This window comes from Dicentrarchus labrax, unplaced genomic scaffold (assembly GCF_905237075.1).
Source record: "Dicentrarchus labrax unplaced genomic scaffold, dlabrax2021, whole genome shotgun sequence".
In the NCBI taxonomy this organism is placed as follows: Eukaryota; Metazoa; Chordata; class Actinopteri; family Moronidae; genus Dicentrarchus; species Dicentrarchus labrax.
The window spans coordinates 11,622,381-11,645,164 of NW_026136722.1; the positions used below are offsets into that span (position 1 = coordinate 11,622,381).

The 22,784-nt window shown below is 44.8% G+C and overlaps 2 protein-coding genes across 3 annotated transcripts in view; both read right to left on the reverse strand.

Moving 5' to 3' along the window:
- soul5 (heme-binding protein soul5) overlaps positions 1-22,784 on the reverse strand; it is a 163,310-nt gene that overhangs the window by 8,812 nt on the left and 131,714 nt on the right. The gene's annotated exons all lie outside the window — the stretch shown is intronic.
- The window catches only part of notch3 (notch receptor 3), a 29,407-nt gene continuing 7,048 nt past the window's right edge, over positions 426-22,784 (reverse strand). Inside the window, exons 3-33 of one of the 2 annotated variants that reach the window (XM_051389248.1) lie at positions 16,896-17,038; positions 16,453-16,788; positions 15,646-15,768; positions 15,322-15,555; positions 15,076-15,231; positions 14,801-14,986; positions 13,607-13,720; positions 12,463-12,576; positions 11,217-11,450; positions 10,914-11,024; positions 10,615-10,807; positions 10,312-10,457; positions 9,755-9,988; positions 9,481-9,633; positions 9,127-9,355; positions 8,805-9,006; positions 8,528-8,684; positions 8,250-8,434; positions 7,997-8,129; positions 7,636-7,893; positions 7,420-7,532; positions 6,779-7,308; positions 6,359-6,685; positions 6,114-6,262; positions 5,800-6,025; positions 5,562-5,652; positions 5,253-5,421; positions 4,843-5,147; positions 4,573-4,720; positions 4,364-4,461; positions 426-4,245 (exon numbers count right to left, since the gene is read on the reverse strand). In XM_051389248.1, coding sequence (XP_051245208.1) covers positions 2,746-4,245; positions 4,364-4,461; positions 4,573-4,720; positions 4,843-5,147; positions 5,253-5,421; positions 5,562-5,652; positions 5,800-6,025; positions 6,114-6,262; positions 6,359-6,685; positions 6,779-7,308; positions 7,420-7,532; positions 7,636-7,893; positions 7,997-8,129; positions 8,250-8,434; positions 8,528-8,684; positions 8,805-9,006; positions 9,127-9,355; positions 9,481-9,633; positions 9,755-9,988; positions 10,312-10,457; positions 10,615-10,807; positions 10,914-11,024; positions 11,217-11,450; positions 12,463-12,576; positions 13,607-13,720; positions 14,801-14,986; positions 15,076-15,231; positions 15,322-15,555; positions 15,646-15,768; positions 16,453-16,788; positions 16,896-17,038 — 7,297 coding nt within the window. In that variant the 3' untranslated portion in view covers positions 426-2,745. Of the gene's footprint in view, positions 4,246-4,363; positions 4,462-4,572; positions 4,721-4,842; positions 5,148-5,252; positions 5,422-5,561; positions 5,653-5,799; positions 6,026-6,113; positions 6,686-6,778; positions 7,309-7,419; positions 7,533-7,635; positions 7,894-7,996; positions 8,130-8,249; positions 8,435-8,527; positions 8,685-8,804; positions 9,007-9,126; positions 9,356-9,480; positions 9,634-9,754; positions 9,989-10,311; positions 10,458-10,614; positions 10,808-10,913; positions 11,025-11,216; positions 11,451-12,462; positions 12,577-13,606; positions 13,721-14,800; positions 14,987-15,075; positions 15,232-15,321; positions 15,556-15,645; positions 15,769-16,452; positions 16,789-16,895; positions 17,039-22,784 lie in introns of both variants that reach the window. The other variant, XM_051389247.1, reaches the window with a different exon arrangement.

Here is a 22,784-nt window from a genome sequence, read left to right on the forward strand (position 1 = left end):
CACAATATTATGGGCAACTATATACATACTCTAATAATGAATAATAAATAATAATTATAGTTAAAATGTTGATGCGGCTCAAAAATATGTTCATTCATCGTTGTGAATTTGTTTAGGTTGTTGCTTGTGTTGGTGTGCAAAATAATTGGAAACCTAGAATATAATGCAGTCGAATACAATACAAAAATGACAATAAAATAATAACAATCTAAACTGTATTATTAAACAGAGAGGTTAAAGAGGTTCATTTATTGTGGGCGGATATACTGGAAAGAAAGAGTAACATTTCAGGCTATGAAACCGAATAATTCATCTTGGGTATCTGCATTTTCTGTTTTATTTTAATGGTTACGATTATGAGGAATAAATTAATGAACATCCTCCTTTAAAATATAAAACAATCACTAAACACGAGGACACAAAAATGTAGTTCCCTACAGTTTTTATTATAAGTAACTTATTTTACAACTTTTGACTGTAAAAAGAAAAACCGTGGAAAGGTTTTATGTACAATGATTTTGAACTACTTTTAAACAAGTATAGAAATTAATAATGACAGAAAATATCTATGACTGTTCTAACAACACAAGACCAATAAAATATCAGTCACAGCCTCAGCTTCAAATAATGCTAAATGAAGTACATTTTATTTTTGTCCTTTTTAGTACATAACAATCATTTTAGAAACATAAGACATCTCAAGCAAAGATCTACCCAGAACAAACATATTTACAAACAAAAGTTGGGAGGTTGAAATGTACAAAACACTTAGTGCGACCTGGTAGGGAAATTGAAAGACCAGTTATATATAAAAAATAAAAAACAAACAAAAAACAGAAGCTGAGTCTATAGTGAACAGGATAAAACAATGAATGACAGATAAACTCAGTCTATGACACAACTAGGGGCAGTGTTAGGTCACCAAAAAAGTAACAGCTAGAGGTGGTGGCCTACTCATTTCTGTTTACGATGATAAAAATGCAGTGATTACTTTCTCAAAATTCTACTGTTATCAATTGACTTCATGCTGAAATGTCCTCAGTACGTTAAGGAGAGGGTGACATCTATCCTACACACTCAGGTCATGTGGTGATAAAGAGTTGGTCAGACATTACACAAGGTTAGCTGGATGACTGGGAGGTGTCATCTCAGAATTTTGTAAAAGGTTAAAGGGCGCAGCACTACATAGTAGTGTTCTTTCCTTCAGTCTCTTCTAACAGTAATCTTAAGATGCAACTCCATGACCCCTGGACTGGAAGCCACTGTAGATGCAAGGGGAACCGTCCCACTGCATGCCATAAAACACCTCCCTGAGGAGTGACAGGGCATAAGCAGTCACAGCCCAGAAGGGATACGCTCACACTGACCACTACTCCACCACAGACACTACCAGAGATGAAGTGAGAGTGTCAACAAGATCTCAACTGCCACAGATAGTCCAGGAATGTTTCCATTTAGTCCAGTGAAGGACACAATGCAGACTCAACAAATTAAACTTCTACCTGTCTGTAAACTGGTTTGCCTGTGTTGGATGCTGCCAAAAGGCACAGCATCCAGACTCAACCAGTCAGCCATAATGGAGGAATGTTTACAGGGAAGAGTGATATAAAATAGCAGCTGATAAGCATAGCTTAGTACATCAGAAGTGATGTTAAAAAAGGTATCCATGGTCTTCACAAATACACAGAGTATAAAACAAATGGAACAAACAAACAAAAAAGGGCAGTGAGAGGCTGATTTTATAGGCAAAACAATTTTCTGTTTGAAACAGTTTCTTAAAGTGAATGAAAACGAGCTTCAAAACTGTCGGTATCAGGGCTGACAGTAGAACTGGTAAGAGACCTGTAGATTCAATGAGAAGCTATAGTTAAAATGGGAGCATTACACCTAAAACTTTACTTTGTTGATTTATTTTGAAAGGTCATGAGGAAGATGCCCCCAATATATCATAAATATCCATTGTAGTTAAAGGTTGTATTTGACCCACACTTTCCCCGGAGGCTGGTCACTTGAAGTGCTTCTGAGACACTCATCTACATTCTTATTCATAATACTCATATAGAAAATAATTAATTACCACAATTCAATCAAATCAGAACATATCACTACTGCTGAGCAACTCTTAATATATATTTTCTAGAACCAGTTTATCATCCTTACCTTTGCCTAAATAAATATCCATCAAGAGAGGTGAAAATTCCTCTTTCTGTTTGTTAACTGGTCTGAATGATGAGCTATATTCCTTTACCATCACTTGCCATACTGGCTAAATAGAAATGTAGGCCGTATAAAATAGGAGGGGCTGGCACATTAGGACAGAAAGAGCAGTAAAAAAGCATTTCAGAGAGATAAAAACAATAAATAAAAATAAATGAATTCCCTTCAACAATTTACTTTTTTTCTCGTCTACTTTTTAAATGTTTGTTAGTTTCCAGGAGAGCATCCCTAAGTCTTTGAAATGAAAGACTTGGTTTTCTTCATATACTTTTTTATAATAAAAAACAAGTCCATCTGTGACAGAATTACTTCATTAATTTGTCTGCTGTTTTTTCAGACAACACACATTTCCCTTTACTTTTTTTCTCTGCAGAAATCACTAGCAGACGGTCCTCGTGATAAACAAAGTCAATCCAAATCCAATGAAAATCTTGGAAACAGGCTGACACATAAACACAGACAGGCCAAAGAGCCAGTCCACAAATTCTTTTACCCCAGGTCCCTTTTCATGCAGGGGCCATGAGATCTTCACGCAAACACCTGCATCTTGCCATTGGGCTCTGGGATTTGAGTAATTTGGGTCTGGGCAGGGCCAGCAACTGCTGGGCTGGGTGTGGAATCTGACCAGTCGGAGACGCAGTGAGGGGAGGGGCTAGACCAGGGCTCGGGAGACTCTGGGGAGGGGGTCAGGTAGGGGTGCTCACTGGGCAAACGGAGGTAATGCTTGGGCGTGGCATCCAGTGCGGATGAGTAGCTGTGCTGGGAGGGAGGGGTTGGGTAATCCTCCGTTCCTGCAGTGCTGCCACTAGGCTGGGAGGGCATAGCCTGACTGGGCTGGGCTGCTGGTGTGGCTGCTTGTGGGGGCTGAGCAGGAGGCTGGGGCTGAGAAGGTTGCTGAGGCATCTGCTGCTGCTGGAAGAAGGATGGTGGGGGCTGGGAGGTCTGGGGTGTTGGTGGGGTGGAGGTGCCCATGCGGGCCATGCTTTGCTGGCTGGTGATGGTGTGGTTGATGAGCTGCTGCTGCTGCTGTTGTTGTTGCTGCTGCTGCTCAGCAATGGAGGGCAACTTGACTGGGCTGATAGTTGGTGTGGAGGTAACAGGTGTGGGCTGCAGCATGGGATTACGGTAGATCTGCTGCTGATGCATTAGCATGTTTTGCTGCTGCATGGCTGGGCTCTGGGGGTGCATGCCTGCCTGACTACTCTGCACAAGATTCACCACCTGCTGACCACACTGTGAGGAAGGGGTCATCCGGTTGTGCCAGTCAAAGGGCACACTGACAGGACTGACCATGCCCATGTTGATCCCCATCTGGCCTGAACTCAACACATAGCCATGGTTGACATCTGAAGCCATGGAGACGCGTCCCTGCAATGACATTCCTCCAGCTCCCAGGTCATTGAGTTGGGCTAGAGACACAGCAAATGGGCCACCTCCCTCCAACATGCTACTATGTACCATTGGGGTGTTTGGGACAGACATGGAGGAATGGTAGAGCCCTGGTGACTGCATGGCCACAGGGGAAGTGGGGTTGGTGATGTACCCAGCATTGCTAGCTCCCCCGTGCGGTGAGTCCAGTGAGTCCACTGGGGACAGGGTGACGGAGCTCTCCAGTAATGCACTCTGCATGTCCAAGGTCAGCTTCTTATTGCGGGCCTTGACTGACTCCTTCAGACTGGCAGCATGTTGACCTCCCAAGCTAGAACCCTTGGCCCCAGGCCGACGGTTCTTCTTGCCTTGTGGGGTGTTCTTCAGACTAGGTAGGAAGGCACTGGGGGGGCACATGAGAGGAGACAGAGTGTGTCCCCCACTGAGGTGGTGTCCAGCCCCACCATGGCCCTGGGGACTCCTTACTGTGTTGTACTCATCAAGAAGCTGCACAATGTCATGGTGCATACGCTCCTGAGCAATGTCCCTTGGCAACCTGTCCATATGGTCTGTGATCTCTCTGTTCGCAAAGTGAGCCAGCAGCACCCTCACAGCCTCACAGCTGCCTTCACGAGCTGCGAGGAACAGAGGGGTCTCCTCCTGAAAAAAAAAAACAGAGCAACAAAACAAACAGAGGCAGTGTTAGTCACAACTATATTTCTATTTAGGCCATGCTGATGTAAAAGTGTGGTCAAAACAGTACAAGTGGACATCATACCTTAAGATCTTGCATATCTTTGTTGGCACCATTCTTCAGCAAGGCAATAGTGGCATCCACATTGTTAACTGCAGCAGCCCAGTGCAAGGCAGATTTACCTAAAAGACATGATAATCAATTAGATTACATATCTGGTTTCAGTAAATATTAGCACAAAACAGGAACATCTCCTTCAGGGCATTCACTTGAGTGAAAAATTACACACTTACCCAATTCATCAACTGCATTGACATCAGCATGACAAGTGATGAGTTCCTCTACCATGCCCTCTACTGCCAGCCGTGCTGCCAGGATCAGTGCAGTGGAGCCATCATACATACGAGAGTCAAGATCTGTAGCCCGGTTTCGTATCAGAATCTAGGAGGGTGGAAAATATTTGGTTCAATATTTTAACTTATACAAAACATACTAAAAAATAAGTTGTAATCATTTATACCACAGATTTTGCCAATAAACAGACTACGTTGATGTTTGTTTACCTGGAAGACACCCTGTGCATCTGCAGCCACTGCAGCATGTAGCGGCGTACGTCCTGTGTTGTCCTGAGCGTTGGCATCTGCCCCGGCGTCAAGCAGCCTCTTGGCGGCATCAGCACGGGCATAGCGGGCAGCTAGGTGAAGCGCTGTCTCACCAGTGCGGTCTGTTTGGGCAGCAAGGGATGCGCCCTGGTAGATTAGGTCAGAGATGATGTTGGCTGAACACTCCTCACTCTCCTCCTCCTCCGCTACCTCAGGCTCTAAGCCGCCACCACAGAATGACGCCAGCATCAGAGGAGTAAATCCATCTGGTAGGAGATGAAAACAGGCATGGGTGAGTTTATGTATATTCAAATACTCAATATAACAGCTCATACCAAGAAATTAATCTTATTGATTATTTCACTACCAACCTGGGCCTCGGACATTAACATCCATGCAGTCACTTTCAAACTCTCCTTGAGGTGGGGTAAGGGCCATGGTGGGAGGCACACGAATGTCTGCTGCTGCAAGGTGATGCTGTGTCCACTGTCTGCTGTCCACTGCATCTTCACTGTCTGACAGCATACTTGGCTCCTCAACCTGAACTCACAGAGTTTCAATACTTTCAATAAATGACTACACAAAGGCCGAAATGCTGAAAATGTACATATACACCCTGGTGCAAATGTATGTAAATTGATGAGGACAATTTATTATTGTAAAGAAGTTAAGTAACTAACCTTGAGCCTCTTTGCCTCTGGGCAGTCTGAGTCCATCCACTGGTCACTGTGATCTCCAAGAAGAGATTCCTCCACAGTTTTTGGCATGTGTCTGTTTATAAATGAATATGTTAAACAATGTAAGCACAAGTAAACAACTTCAAAACCAGTTCTTAAACTCTGTTCCAAACTCTACTGCTAAAATAAAACCAGTCCCAAAGGCATCATTAATGCTAACAACTGCACACAAATAACTCACTTCATTCCCAGAGCATCCTGTCCCACAGGTTCCCTGCGGTTCTTGTTGCTGCTGGGTTCCTTCTTGAGGAAAAAGCCCTCAGGGAACCAAAGGGTACTGTGTTCTCTCTTTCTTCGAGCAATCAACATGCCAATCACAAGGATGACCAAAAGGAAAAGAGAAGCTATCCCGACCAGCATCAGCTTCACCCATTCAGGTAAGATTACATCGTCTGTCCTATTTTCGCCTATATTGGGTAGAGAAAAGTAGTCATTACACATTTGTTCCTCGTTTTTTACTAGTTCATTCTGTGTTCTTTAAGTATCCCTACTCACCACGGGCTTCTATTAATGGGTAAGGGAAGCGGAGCATTTCTACAGCTGAAAGTGCTCCCAGGTACTCTGCAGCATTTTTAGCTGTAGGGAAACAGTCCACAGAGCCCTGAGAGCAGAGACGGTTGTCTATTTCCAGGTATACTATCGACCTGCAGGAATAGGAAAAAGGCAGATGTTTAGTGTAATGTACAATGTACATGACAGACTTCAGCTTTAATGTACAGCGTACTGTATGCCTGACTGACCCAATAACCTCCTGATGAGGCTGTAGCTCCCGCTTGAGACGTGCTTCTTGGCGGGTGTAGGGGCGGATCATGGCTTCACCATTGTTGTCCAGCCGAAAGCGCAGTGAAGTGTGTAGGATAGCACTTAATTTCTGCAGAAAAGCTGTGCTGGTGCGAAGAAGCTCCTCTGGTGGCAGTAGGACAACCAAAACCAAGACACCATCAGCCAGGTGTTCTGGAACCTTCACTGCACAGTCCAAGCCATCCCAGCCACACTCCTCTGTGTTGCAGCCCTGGTCACACTGTCCATCAGCATAGTGGTCGATACAGTAGGTTTCATATATTGGACTGGAGACAACAAAAATAGAAGGATCAGTTTAAGTTTTCTCAGATTGGTAAAGAAACAAAGGGACATCCTGTTAACAGCGAAAATAAACTCACTTGCAAACTTTCTCTTTGTTTCTGCAGTCAAAGTTGTCATACAGACATTCAGCGTTGTTGCAGAACTCATCACACTGACTGTTGTTGAAGACACGCCAACAGCGAGGGTCTGTACAACGAGCCCAGGGGTTCACTGCTAGAGAACAGTCACCGCCGTCCCAGCGACAAAGGAACGTGTTACATTCCTTGTCGCAAACACCATCAGTGTCTTTTCCCTGACATTCTGGTAGAGGGCACGAGGGTTTCGGGGGCTCAAGGATTCTGATGCCCAGTTCACACCGTTTACCTGTCCAGTCATTGGGACACTGGCAGTGGAAGAACGGGAAGCTGGTTTCTTCAGTGCACAAACCCCCATTTCGACAGGGTTGAGAGGAGCAACCTTCATTACTGCGATGCTGACACTGGGGCCCGCCATAACCTGGCAAGCAGGTGCAACGTGCCCCCCTTGTGGTAAGTGCACAGCTACCTCCATTGTAGCAGGACAGCTCTCGACAGGACATGCTTCTTTCACAATTGGGCCCAGTATATCCCTAAAGACAGACATCATTAGACTTAGATTGTGACGTTTCAAAACACAAACAAGACTACAGACTAAAATATCAAATGAGGTGTTCAAACCATTAATGTGAAAGTACACTTACAAGCTGACACGTGCAAGTGTATCCCAGTGCAGAGATACTGGATACAGAACAGGCTCCTCCATTCTGACAAGGCTGGGACTCACACACACTGAACCTGCTCTGGCACCTCCGTCCTAAAAACAAGATATTGATGATAAAGCTCTACAATTGGAAGAAAATATTTTACACAAAGAGAATTCACAATAAGATGCCATGGGTATGCTCCAGCTGTCTAACCTGTGAAGCCAGGCTTGCAGACACATTGGTAGTCATTGGGCAACTGGATGCAGTCAAGACTGTTGGAGGGATTGCAAGGGTTAGAGAGACACTCATTTATGTCTCCCTCACATCTCTCTCCTGTGAATCCAGGGGGGCAATTGCAGCGGTATCCACCCACTCTGTCCACACAGGTGCCATTATTCTGGCACTTAGGAGGAGCACTGCGCAGCCTCAGGGGTGGAGCACAGTCATCTTCATTGATCTCACAGAGAACACCTTTAAAAAAAGGAGAATATTATTAGATACTACTTTTCTATTCACATGTAGTTAAATATCTATAATAATAAACAAGTTTTCTGTTGAATATGTGCTTGCGTACCCAGTGTTCCAGGAGGACAGGAGCAGATATAATGTCCCACCAGATCAATGCATGTGCCTCCATTCTGGCAAGGATGAGACTGGCACTCATTGATCTCTATCTCGCAGTTCTGTCCAGTATAGCCTGGCATACACTGTAATGACATACACATGACAATTAAATAATCTCCACAACTGTAATGAAGCACTATGTGAATACTGACTTCTCTGCAATTTGACAGAAGCACACAATATTGACAAAGCAATGGACTCACGTCACACTGGTACCCTCCCACATATCCCCTGCAGGTGGCGCCATTGCGGCAGGGTTTGTCTTCACAATGGTCTACTTGGCTTTCGCAATAGCTTCCAGTGTAGTCAGCAGGACATTTGCAATAGTGGGTATTCCCACTGTTGACACAATGACCTCCGTGGTGGCAAAGGTCATCCGTCTGGAGCCCTGATTAGAATGATTTGGGAGAAAATTTTATTTGATGACTCACAAACATGAGCCAAAGGTTCAAATATCATCATGTACAAAACAAAAAAATACCTCTCTGGCGAGCAGCTGTCTCACAGGACACCCTAGGGATGTCACAGTAGCGTCCAGACCAGCCGTTAGTACAATCACAGATGAAGGAAGCATCCTTTTGGCGACAGCGTCCTCCATTTTGGCAGGGAGATGAGCGTCTACACCAATCGAATGGAGTCTGGGTAGGCAAGAGGCAGATAGAAAAAAATGTCAGCATTTACGAGTCTAAACACTTAATGCTATGAAGACTTAAAACCTTAACAAGATCTTTTAAGAGTGTCTGTGAGTGTTTGTGTACCTGGCAGCGATTGCCCATGTAGCCCTTGGGGCAGGAGCAACGGAAGGACTCCAGCGCATCTTGACAGATGCCTCCATTAAGGCAAGGCTGGGAGTCACACTCGTTGACCTCGTACTGGCAGTGGGAGCCAGTAAAGCCTGAGCGGCAGGTACAGGAATAGCCGTTGATTTTATCTGCACATGTTCCTCCATTGAAGCAAGAGCTGTCGATATGATTAGAAATATGTATTTATTTTCAAGTTATTGTTATAGTCAGCAGTTAAATGCATGCGCAGGTTGATGAAGTACAACATGAGATATCTCCATGACTCAAACACACTCACCTTTCAGTGCAATCAGGGATGTTGGTTTCGCAGTGGATGCCGGTAAATCCAGGCCTACAGGTGCAAGTGTAGGAGTTAACATAGTCTGTGCATGTGCCTCCATTTTTGCAGGGGGAACTCTGGCATTCATTGATTTCTAAAGCACAGCGGGGCCCAGTGAAACCTGGCAGACAGCTACAGTGGAAGGAGTTCACACCATCTGTGCAGGAACCTCCACTGAGACATGGATCTGATGACACAAAAGTAGAGGACAACTTTGGTCAAGTACAGTAAATGTACACAGACCTGGCATTGGGTTTGACAGCCACAGACAATTATAGTAATTCAGCACACTAACTCTGTATAGCCACTTACTTGGAGCACAGTCATTGATGTCTGTTTCACAGGTCAGCCCAGTGTATCCAGCTCTGCAGGAGCACAGGAAGCCTCCAAGTGTGTTAGTGCAGGTCCCACGGTTCTTGCAGGGGTTTGAGATGCATTCATTCACATCTATGTTACACAACTGACCTGCAGAACGCAAAATAAGTGTAAAGTTTAACTCAAGATCATTTATGCATTAAGACTTTTTGTAACATCATCTCACAATAGATGAGCAGGCACTGAGATGATAAGTAAAAATTTTGCTAACCTTGCCACCCTGGCTGGCAGTTACATTGATAGCCCAAGTAGTCTGGTGTGTGTGTGCAGACGGCATGATTGGCACAAGGGTTAGGGGAGCAAGGGGTGAGGACCTCAGCGCAAGTGTGTCCACTGTAAGGAAGTTCACACAGACAGGTGAAACTTGCCACACCATCCACACAAGTACCCTTGTTCAGACAGGGACTGGATGCACATTCGTTGATGTTCACCTGGCAGAGGTTACCTATTGGAGGGACAGAGAATACATTAAAACACATAACAGAACAGAAATTTGATGAGCGTGAGACTTGGCCTGAATGTATTTACACATTTTTAATACACCACTAGGGGGAGGTAGAAGATTGTCATTCAGGAAGCAGACAACATGGAGAACATGGTAGGAATCTCTAAGACTAAAAGGTGTCTATGAAGTCTGTAAGACACTCAGTTAGAAATTAAATTACTGCATGTGCTGCATGTGTGTATTCTTTTCTTTCTATTGTACTTTCTTTGATGTTGATGTCTCCAGTGGTTACTGTGTGTCATGCTATTATGCCACCCACTCACCTCTGAAGCCTTGGCGACACTTGCAGGTGAAGCCATTGAGCTGGTCGATACATGTGCCAGCATTCTGGCAGGGACTCGGCAAACAGTCATTCCTGTCCAGGTCACAGTTCTTCCCCACCCATCCGGGCTCACAGTCACAGCGGTAACTGGAAACACAGGAGTACAGTCAGCAATAATGTAATGATGCACAAGTTGAAGCCTGTAGGATTAACAACAAGCTTGCAAGGTGCCTGTGCCAAGTTTCTCCTTGGTATCACATGTGAGTCACTTTAATTTGTGACAAAGACTGTAAACAATTCATACCCATTGATGTCATCCCTGCATGAGCCATGGATACATGGGCTGCTGCCACACTCGTCCACCTGAGAGTAACAGTAAGGGGGTTTGAAGCCCTCAGGACACTGGCAGTGAAATCCATTCTCTTCATCCACACATGTCCCTCCATTCCTACAGGGGCTAGATGCACACTCATCTATCTCCACATTACACTTCGGACCTGGCAGGAGAGATGTTAGACATAATCAAAGTGTGTTTGTCAACATTTACAGTGAGGCTCAATTTTTCCATCTCAAATTTGTGGATTCCTTTTCAGAGGGCCTTACCAGTGAAGCCAGGTTTGCAGACACAGTCATAGCGATTGATGCCGTCTTTGCAGATGCCATAGTCACATGGGTTACTGGCACAATCATCAAAGTTGATCTCACAGTTTGTGCCTGTGTTTGCAGAGAAGAGGTAGTTTTTACATTAGGCTTTTAGAAATATTAACATTTTAACAATGCTTCAGTATAGAAAATGTAAATGAGAATGATATGGTATTTTCATAATCAACAGTAACATGATTTGAGCATAGGATATGATTCAGCCTACAGTTGCAGTAAATTTTTGAGTGAATTTTTTCCTCTCACCTGAAGTTCCATGTTGGCATTGACAGATATATTTGTTGACCAGGTCCACACACTTGCCCCCATTCTGACAAGGGTTGCTGTGGCACTCATTAAGCTGGTTCTCACAGCGATAGCCAGTGTAGCCAGCATCACAGTTACAGGTGTAGCTGGCAATACCATCTATGCAAGTACCATGGTGGCATGGGTCAGGCTGACAGTTGTTGATATTACTCTCACAGAGTGTCCCTTCATAACCTAAAGAGGACAAAAAGCATAAGCAGAGATTGGTGTTAAGGATCTGGTCATTTCATGCAGAAAAAGTTCAATCTTTTGTTGTCCGACAACCTAACCATGGCTTTTCTTTTTCCATTACATTCCATTTCCATTTTTCATTATTTCATTGTAATTCCCATGAGTTTTCAGTTGTTTTTTTTTTTTTATGGACATTCATCTTTGTTATTATGCTGAACTTTCTGTCTGTTTCCCACTTTTTCTTTATAAAAGCTTCTACAGTTTTGGGCTCTGATCATTGTGGTTTCCATGTCGACGGTGTCTGTGTGTTGGGAAAGTAAGTGTTGGTTTGTGTGGTATGTGTGTAGTGCAGTGCTGAGTTGGGCAAAGCAGTAAAAAAGGGCCCTACACAGGCCTCCCAGTCCTGCTTTTGTTCACAGTGGTGAGGGAACAATAGACTGCACCACGTCAAACAGGGCCACTTCACTCAACAGAAGGGGCCCACAAACACAGGGAATACCAAGCAGCTGGCCACTGAAACAATGAAGCAGGCTCCTCCGTAGGCACAGGTCCAAATAAATATGTTAAATATCAATGTATATGCACAGTCAGCTCATACATGCAACACAGCCTTTGTAATAAACTTTATTAATACTCTGTATCTGGGCTTGTTTTCTAACATGGACATGGATGAATGTAAAGGAATTTAAGTTAAAATGCAGCATAAGGTGGTGTGTGGGGGTTTAAGAGATGAACAGATGTCGGGGTGATGACCAAGGCTCCTTTCTTGGCAACTGCTGGTCCTCAGTGACCCTATGATCCTGAGAGCCGATGAGGGAAAGAGTGGGATTAGGGGCCTCAAGTCAGTCTGCTTGGCCAGCAGACATCCAGAGAAATAGCTGACCCCCAAAACACTGAACATTTAACAATGACCAAACACGGTCCAACAAGTGGTTAAAGCTCATTGGCTCTTCTGCCTGGGAAGACATCTTAAGTAGTGTACTATCTACCAACTTTAAGGTACAGAAGCCCTTACCTTCAGCACAGCGGCACTCGAACCCATTGGGCCTGTCGTAGCACTTTGCTCCATTCTGGCAGGGTGTGCTGGCGCACTCATCTATGTCGATCTGACACATGGTGCCGGTAAACCCTGGGACATACAAACACAGAGGCGAAGGGTCAGAAAGAAGGTCCAGTGGAAGGGTCCATGCCCAGGTCAGAGGGCAGTTCTGTCTCTTCTTAGAAGGGCAGAGGTCTTTGGGTAGGTTAGTGACGTCTGGCTAAGGTTGGGTTTGAGGCCGTCTTGACTGGTTAAGGACAGGTCATCTGTGCACTTGGACCAGTGCTGAGATGACCACAACGAAATGCACTGGAAGGTCTGTGACCTTGATAATGTTTTTGAGGAAGGACTTATAATAAAGTGCATGCAAGAAATCTGAGTAAATATGGTTATCAGGTGGTATGGAATATCTGGCCAGTGTGGAGAAACAGATCCTATAATGGACAATAACGATAATCATAATAATAATACATATAAAGTACTAGCTTCGAAAGCTTGAGAAACTGAGCAGGCTTGAAATCCATGGGCACAGTGCCCAGACGGGTGAATTGGTGCATTGGTAACACACTGCTCAGTTGATTAACAGTGTCAAGATGGTCTGTGTGTTGGTGCTTGGGCTGCAAAAGAGTGGGGGGGAGGAGGAGGTTCGAGGAGACGGTGGGATTGTTTTCTCTTTTAGGGAACCCCCCCTTCCTGCATCAGCTCCACCGGCTCAATAGCTAGATGGGGGGTGGAGGGGGGACGTCTGTCCCAGATGTAAATTGCGGACCTGGAAAAGAATCTCATTAGCAGGACTGCTGTTCCCCACCACCACCAGGGTAGGATGAGGGAGACTGCTGTCCCTTCCACATTCCACAGAGGAGGGGTGCGGGGATCACAATAGTGTCTTTGTTCAGGCAAGAGGAGAGGATAGGCAGCCTTTTGGGCCTGCCTTTTTATGAGTGGTGGCTCTAAACAGCAACAGGCAGAAGTAGCGAAGCTGAACCTCCCTCCTCTGGTTCTGGGGACATTTAAACCATGGCTTTCTGTTCCTACTGCTGCTGTCACTGAGTTGAAGTTGTTAACAGAAGCAGAAATAAACACAGGGGATAACAATAAAGATCAGTCAAAAAAGTGTTACCTGGCTGGCAGGTGCATGTGAAGCCATTGACCATGTCCCGACAGATGCCATCATTCACGCATGGGTTGCTCTCGCAGTCATCTACATCAATCTCACAGTATGTCCCCATGTAGCCTGGAAAAAAGTCCAAACTGAATTTACATACATTTTTGCAGCTGAAAGAGATTCACTATGTTGAGTTTTTATGTACGGGTATGTGAATTCAAGCCAGCATGGTGTCCATGTGATTGTGTGTACTGTTTGCGATGGGAAAAGTATCTGTGGGAAACGTTTCTCTCATGGGAGTCCTTGGTTTTTGACTCTGGTTTCTGATGAACCACAGGATGGAATAAAAGATCCCCAGACCATCCCCAGTGTTCCCACTCTACTGACCTGAAATCACCACACCCTACTGTCCATAGAGCATTACCCCTCCCTGGGTCAGTGTCCCATTCACCAGATGCATGTTATACATTCTGTGTTAGCAAACTATGAAGGGCTCCTTCACTGAGGTGAAACAGAGTGTGGATCAGAGTGCAGCCCCTGGGGAGAGGCTAGCGTGGAATCAGAAATAATCAGCAGCTCCACATGAGCTTTGCCAGGCTGGCTGATGATGAGGAGGGTGAAGAGGAAGGGCCTGTCTCTGGAAATGAAGGGGGAGGGGGGAGAGGCTCTGGGAAAAGGCCTCTTTCCCTCTCTGTGTGTATGAGGGGTGCAAAGTGGAGCACAGAGGGGCCCTATTGTTCCGCTCCATTCCCACCACTCTACCACTCATTAGTATTCACAGCACACTCCTCCCCCTAACTGCTGGCCCTCTCTCACATCCAGTCCTATAGACCCGACTCCCAGCTCTAATTTGTATAGTTCCCAAAACCCCAGGATGCATGTAGGACTGTGCGTGAGAGTTTCACTGTGTTTTTGTCACTGAATGTCCAAACCATCACTTAGTCCAAACTAATACCCTGTCTGGCCTGTACAGTGCACTGAGAGTAGAGCAGTCTCTATACCCCCATCGTCAATGGGAATGTATTACATAACAGTCTACACTGGCAGTCAGTATGGAAGCACTGTAGATAATGCTAATTTAGAAGGTCAAGTTTAAATAAACAGTTGTCCACTCTGCAACTGGTTTTGGGCTGTCCTATGTGAATGACATCAGGCTGAATTAAGGTTGTAATGGCTGTATTATTTTATTGCTGAAATACGTCTGCATACCTGGCATACAGATGCAGGTGAACTCTCCAATGCGGTCCAGACAAGTGGCATCATTCTGGCAGGGCATGGACAGGCATTCGTTGATGTCAATCTCACAACGTGGGCCAGCATACCCCCGACCGCACTGACACTGGAAGGAGCCCTCTGTGTTCACACATTTCCCAAAATGCTCACATGGGTTTGCACCTGCAGGTAAAGAGCAGCGGATCAGTACATGAACCGTACTCAAAGAAAAGATATGAGCCACAGCGCTAACAATCGTAAAAAAGACTTACCAATTGAACACTCATCCATGTCCTGGTTGCAGGCACCTCCTACAAAGCCAGCAGGACATGTGCAAATGGCGCGGCCGTTAAGGGGGTTGGTGTCACACACTGCGCCCTCATTGCAGGGATTACTCACACACGCATCATCAAGGTGGCACAGCAAACCTGTGGAGAAAGTGCAGAAAGAAAACACATTAACAATCTAGCAGTAAGAGCTAAGAGGGGATATGGAGGCCATTTGGTAAACCCATTTACCTGTCTTGCCAACTGGGCACTCGCAGAAGAAAGATGCTACACGGTCATGGCAGGTGGCACCATTGAAGCAAACTGCTATGGCGCAGTCATCAATGTTCTCACTGCAGTCATCTCCCGTCCAACCATTAACGCAAACACAGGTATGACCACCAATGGTGTTGAAGCAAGTACCCCCATTATGGCAGGCGTTTGGTTGCATGAGACACTCGTTGACATCCTCAGCACAGTATTGCCCTAGTGTGGTTAGGAGACATATTAGCTCTTGCATTCTCATCATGACATATATATGAGTTTGTTTAAAATATGATGTAAATAGACGTGTACCTGTCCACTCTGGTGGGCACTGGCAATTGTAGGTGTTGACTCCGTCCACACATATCCCACCATTAAGACACTTATGACTTGGACAGTCATCAACATTATTCTCACAGTTGTGTCCCTCAAACCCTGAGACAGATGGAGAAAGAAAAGAGTTATTACACGGACACAGTAACACACACAGGCGAGAGAGTTTTTTTTAAACATTCAGTGGTCCCTGTTCCGGACGCTAAACATTTCTGCTATTAACCTTGAGTGATATTTCCCACACTAGAGAGGTGGTATAGGGCAATGTAGGCAGTAAAAAGGTTCAGAGGGTGTCTGATTGTTTACATCTTCTCATGATGGTTCCCATATGATGCCAGCAACAGCCATGACTCCTGCCTGCTTCAGAGGTCCGCTCTCCCTGCAGTGTTTGCTTGTTTTATAATCTCTCACAGTTTCAATGACTTCCTCTCTGGCAAGAGACATTTCCTGTTAGCTCCCCAGTGGGAAACCAGAAGGTCCATAAAGTAAATTCCTTCTGTTGTGAACAGAGCAGAGTGGAGCAGACTGCCGGCAGGGCTGCCTCTTCAACTCTCCCACCATCCCATCTCCCATCAGTAGCTATTAATAGCACACAGGAAGCTGACCTGGGACATAGGAGTAAATCCCAGCAACAGCACTAAAACCTACGTCATCAGGCTGGGAAAATCTGTAGGCCTATAGTACTCTGTGGAGGGCCTGGGAAAACAGCAGGGTCTGTACACCAACTCTTATTTTGTTTGTGTGTGTGCATGTGTTTTCTAATATGCTGATGGAGAGATTTTTTACCTGGCAGGCAAGCACACTCGTAGGAATGGTCACTAGTCTGTCGACAGGTGCCCCCATTAACACACTGAGATGGGGCACAGGGAAGGGTGGACACCTCACATGTGCGCCCGCTATATCCAGGTTGGCACTGGCAGCGGAAGGACCCATGGGTGTTCATGCAGAGGCCACCATTGAGGCACACGGAAGGCTTGCGGCACTCATCAATGTCATTGCGGCAGTTCTTTCCCTGGAAGCCAGGTGGGCAGGAACAGTTGTAGTGGTTATTCCAATTGGCACAACGGGCCCCGTTGGCACAGGGGCTTGTGGCACAGGCATCAATGAGGGAGCAGTCTTGGCCTGGAGAAAGTGAATTGTATTCAGTTAAAATAGAAACTTTCAGTCTACCTTCTCAAATGTGATCTTTTTTTAATGAAGACAAATTGTGATATATGTGATATATGTACCTCTGAACCCTCTCTGGCACACACAGGTGTATTGTGGGATTCCATTGACCACTTGGCTCTTGCAAGCTGCTCCGTTCAGACATGGCGATCGATGACAGGGATCCAGGTGCTGACAGAGAGGACCAATGAATCCGGGACGACATCTAGAAAAACAAATTCACATGCACTCACACATTAGGATGTCTTAGTCAAAACAGGTCATAAGTTTACAAACTAAGGTATTAAAGACAGAGCTATGGCTCCAAATCCAGTGTAGCCCAATTGTAGCCCAATTCCCATCATGTTTGGGTTTGGCAATCAGGGCCCAATGACATCTTGGCTAGGCCTGCTGCCTGAGTCATACCTTGGCATGAGTAATGCTTCTGGGCCCTGGAATACATTTCTATTAACATTGCTTACCCCACAAGCACTAATCATGCAATACATTGTTCATGGAATGGGACACACATACACTCACAAACAAACTTTAAAATATAAAGACGGAGGGAGGCCATCTCTCTTTGTCTTATAGGCTTCACAAGGCACACACTCCTAATGTCAGCTAACATTCCTCCACTGTTACAGTTTTTCCGCACCTCAGCTCTTGTTTCTGTTCTCATATATGAAAATGAACACACCCAGAAACAGCAGTCTGGAAACTTAACAACTGCCAAAAAATACTGACATGAGAAAAATGAGAACTACACACAGCACACATGAAGTGAATAGGATAAGCAGCTGTGGTATTTGAATGAAACAACACATCCTCCTCCCAGTGACTATATACTTATAGAGTTGTGCATTATCTTGGTGAAACGCTAATGGTGGGTCCACATGTGAGGCGTTTAAGCTGTTTTTTAGTCATCTGTCTCGTGCACATCTGACAGGACAGACATCCTTCCAATACAGTTGCCTACACAGGCCATGTAGCGGCTCAACGTCACTCGTGCTACATTTATTTATTATATATTTTTTCTATATTTTATATATATATATTTTTTTTTTTGGTTTAAGTCTATTTTCTTTTGTTTCACGTAACTACGGTGATTGAGGATGGGACTCTGTAGACACAGGTGGAGGACTGAAGCTGCTGCTGCTGCTCTGCTACGCAGGTGGTGTAGACTTAGTGTACGTCTGACCTATTCCTGCTCCACTAAGAAGCTGAGATAAACATATAAACAGGGATTCCTATAGCTCTCTGCAGAGGTCCTATGGGAGTGTAGACAAGGTTTAGACTTACTAAGGAGTCCAGTATGAACTGGTAACTCTACACCCACAGTGGAGCCCCAGGCTAGATACAAGCTCCCTCTTCAAACAGGCTGTTTGATGCTGTTGACAGGGCAGTGATGGCTGGGTTTTGGCCCGCCCTTGGGCTCGGTCTTCTCTTTCATTGGAGAGGAACCCGTAGGCAGGATCAACAATGGGTTTTCATCTGTCCACTTTTACAGGACCATCACCTCTACACTGGTGTTTATTGTTTACTTTTTTGATGTGCCCTCCCCCTCTAGTAAACACTAGTCTTTTCTATACAGCCTGTTCAAAGTAGGAATGTTGTGCCGTTATTACGCCATTCACCATTGGTGTGTAGGTGTGTGTCAATGGGATTAGTTTGTTTCTGATCAACAGTTGGCCCATCATTGTATGAATATGTGTGCATGGTTGTGTAAAGCACTTTGAGTGGTCGGAAGACTAGAAAGGCGCTATGTAAGTGCAGTCTATTTACCATTCTTTTGCTTACAGAACACTGGCATTGTTGTGTATTTGTTTGGTATTTGTGTAAAAAAGTCTTCTTTATGGAATTATTGTGGGATCTCTGTTTAAAAAGGGCTTATAAGTAACAAAGACTACGAAAATATTGTGGCTGTTGCCCCTGGCTAGGAGACTGAAGCTGCTCCAGGTAAGGCTAAAGAGGATGAATTGATCCGGATCTAGATTTACACTGAAATTGCCTTCTTTCTTTTTGACTGTTCGGCTACGGTTCATAAAAACAGAAGACTACTCAGTTTTGTCTGGCTTTTTCTTTCCAGCCTTACAAAGACAATGGTGAAATGGAGAAGCCACTGGGCTAAGCATGCTGGAGCTAGGCAGACAGGCGTATACACAAGAATGTGCATATATGCAGAAACAGTGCAGGAAAGAAATGTCTCCAACGTAGTTTGTTGCACTCATTCAGATGTTGAAAGGGAGTTTGCACAGTTATTACAGCTACTCTTCTATCTCCTAAAGCCCCCCTGAATGCCAGCTTGGCTTTCCCCCTAACAGCCCCCCTCACGCGCTGAGAGGTCAGATGTCAGAGGTCCCCCGTCTAATTGTGATGATAATGTCACTCAGGCTGGAGGGAGTGGGGTGGGGTTGCTCTGCAGGAGATAATGTCTTTGGAAGGTGGAATTGGTGGCGAGGGTGGCGAGAGCGACGAAGAGGAGGAGAGAGTGGTCTGGTCCAGAAAGAATGTCATGTCATATTTCCTGTAATCCCTCGTCCCTTGCTCTGAAAACACCGCACTCACTCCGAATGCACAATCCCTGTTGCCATAGCAACCTCACAGATGAACAAGCAAGCCTGACACCCAACCAATCACCCCTCCCCACCCCCACCCTTGGTCCCCATGGCTATTTGTCATGGCTTGGCTGGGTTTATTTAGAGGCAAATTAACTATGTCTGGAATCCAGTGTGTCACTAAAAAATGAAACACAAATGTGTCACAAAGACGGCTTTGAACGGGTTGAGGAAAAAAGTTGATCATAGAGCTGAAAAATACAAAACAGGCTTAAATTCATCTGGAGCCACTCTGTAATGTGGGCTGATGAAAGCTAAAGCTACAGTCTTAACAGGATGTTGTTCCCCAAAGACCACTGTGACTCTCTGTGGACAGAAAATAACTTACAATTTATTCCAGGAAATATGTGTCCAAGTACATGTTGATGTTGCACTACAGATATTAAACTACTAGAGATATTATTATATTTGGAATAATGTGTCTTAAGCTATGAGAATGAAGTGCACTGGTGTTTATTTGTGTGTGTTAGTGTACATACCTAAATGTGTGTGTGGGTGTGTAAGAATGACGATAGTAGCTATGCCTGATAAATTATTTGTCCTCTCTTACAAATGCACACTGAACTGAGAAGCCAAAACACACATTCTTTTGTCTAGACCCGACTCATTGCCAACGTGCTACTCCCATAACACACAAATCAGAGTGCTATCAGTGCAAAGACTGTGAGAGACCTGCAACTTTGTCCTGGTGTATTGAAAGTGTCCTTATCAGGCTCTTTACAACCTTGTGGATTCCACTGCTTCTGGGAAAACCGGGACAGGAACTATGCCTTTGCCTGAGCTCCGCCTTATTTGTGGAGGATGTGGGAGGCAGGTGCAGACTGCTGTTGTGCAATGGGTCTCTGAGTCATATTTCGTGAGTGCTGACTTCTGACCTTTGAGGAAGAGAGTGCAGCAGATGAGGAGGAGGTCTTTGAGTGCAGCAGAGGAGGGATGGCCAGAGTGGGTAATCTCTCTGTGTCAACACATATGAGGACTTCTGCCAGCTGCAGCCACGGCACCATGCATCTGTCTGCATCTGTCAGTGTATCTCTGGGTGTCTGGCATCTACCTCTCTTGCCAGACTGCCAAAACAACTGTACTGTTTTGCTCATGGGACAAGCCCGTATAACACACACACACACACACACACACACACACACACACACACACACACACACACACACACACACACAGGCCATTTCACACCACTCAATAGTTGTGGTCATCCTTCAAAAGCACATGCATTAACAATTCCTCTTAACACATTTTTAAGATTGTTACACAAAGGCACCACTGCAACAAAGCAAACACATGCAACAATCACTACACGCCCAAAAAACAATGAAAAGAAACTTACAACCAGCCTTAGCCGTTGAGGAAGGGTAGTATTGTGAACACATAAAAGAGAAGATCCAAAGGAAACATTATAGAAGAAGTAAGAAAGAGATGACAATAGTCAAACATTTAATGAAGAAGAATTTAAAGTGCAAATGACCTCAAAAACTTGACATTCTAGCAGTGCACTGTGACCTTCTGACTAAAACTGATTTATGGAAGTATGTTCCATCACCTATACTTGTGTAACACAATGCCGGTTTTCCTGCTTTCTGGGTCACTGCAGGGAAACCTGAGCTCATCTGCTCCTATACAATAGCAGCTTCTCTGCCAGAGGTCAAAAGATGGCTCACCTGTGAACAAAGAGGCTGTAATCTCTGACACGGTTCATACACAGAGTCAAGCTCCACAAAGCAACAAGTATAGAGTCTTTCTATCTAAGAGGGCATTACCTAAGACAAACGGAGAGAAAGAGCAACAACAACAGAACTACTATCTTTTGACTTGGGGCAAAATTTCAACTTCTATATTGCATGACAGAAGCTAATAAACAAATTCTTGTGAACCTGAGGTTCGAAATAAATATTAATCTTTGGGAAAACTCTTACAACTCTGTCTCTTTCACTCAACACAGGCCACTTTCCCTCACCCCCTCCTCCCACAAGCAAGCAGGAACCAGCTCTACTCCTTTATGTGAGTCCATACTGACACCACACTGCCAACAGGAGCCCCCCCCCCCCTTCAAACAGCCTCCTCTGCTCTGCTCTCCTCAGCTTGGCTCTCCCTTTCTCAGCAAAGAGCCAGATTGGGGGTTGGGGAGCGTTTTGTGGCCCAAATAAAAGAGCTAAAGTAGTCAGAACTCCTTTGTATGAGAGTGTTGGGGGGGAGCAGTGACCCAAACAGCTAGTCTTTCAGGCCTGGGCTTACACGGACCAACAGGCCTGGGCTGTAGCCTGGCAACAGTAACCCATGGTGAGAGAGAGAGAGCCGGAGCGAGAAAAAGGGGGTGTTGGAAGACAGGGTTTTGTAAGGACAGTTGGAGCACTTCAGAGGACTGATCCCCTACATATGCAGGTAGCACTAAGCAGCATGCGGGACCAATTCAGTCTGGTAATTAAGTATGATCATGTCTAAAAGGATGCATGTTTCACAGTTTATAGTGCAAAGATTGTTTCAACAATTGTGCTTAAGACACACAATGGAGGTATTGAAATCTCCAGAAAGAGGTTTCCTGAGCCCCCCCAGAGCATGAATAATAAACATGTGAATTTAAGGACATTTAACTTTCTTCTGTGGGAAGCAGTAATGCATCTGACCAAAAAGCTGTGAGTGCATCCTCCTCAACTCTGATAGCCTCAAAACGCTCATATTTACACATATAAGAATATAAATCCAGAATACTGTAGGGATTTCACAGATATTCTGTACTAAGAGAATAAAAATGTGCTCTCTCATTAAGTGCTCAGTAATGCTGCTATGAAAATAAATAGTAGTTTTTACACTTTTAGTTCATACCCTATCTGAGCAAATTTGGTTAAACTGTCTGCAGATTTTTGGAAGAATATTCCCTGACATTTTTCAAATAGCAACGCGTTTGCCCATGACCACATTGCATGAATCCCAACATCGAGGTCTTTCAAAGCATTCTCCACTGATCTCAACCACAAAAACCCCACCCAACCACCTAAACTGAACCAGATTTTGTTAAACTTTAAACTGAAATTTGAAAAGACCCCATCCCCTACCTAACATGAAAGACCAAAGCCTTGCTCAATGTTTTATCTCAAGCTTGCAAGCCAAATATTTGCTGCACAATTAATGTGGATTAAATATAACTACAAAAATATCCAATAAAAAAACAATCCATTTTAATAATGTTGACAGAAACCAAGTGACTGAGACCGGCACAGACTTTCGCATACTTATGGTCCTGAGGAAGAATGAGATTTGTTTATGGTGCACTGGCAAAGGTTCTAAGTGATAAGCTAAGGAGAAAACAGAGAATGTCTATTATCTGCTGCTTCTATCTACTGCTGT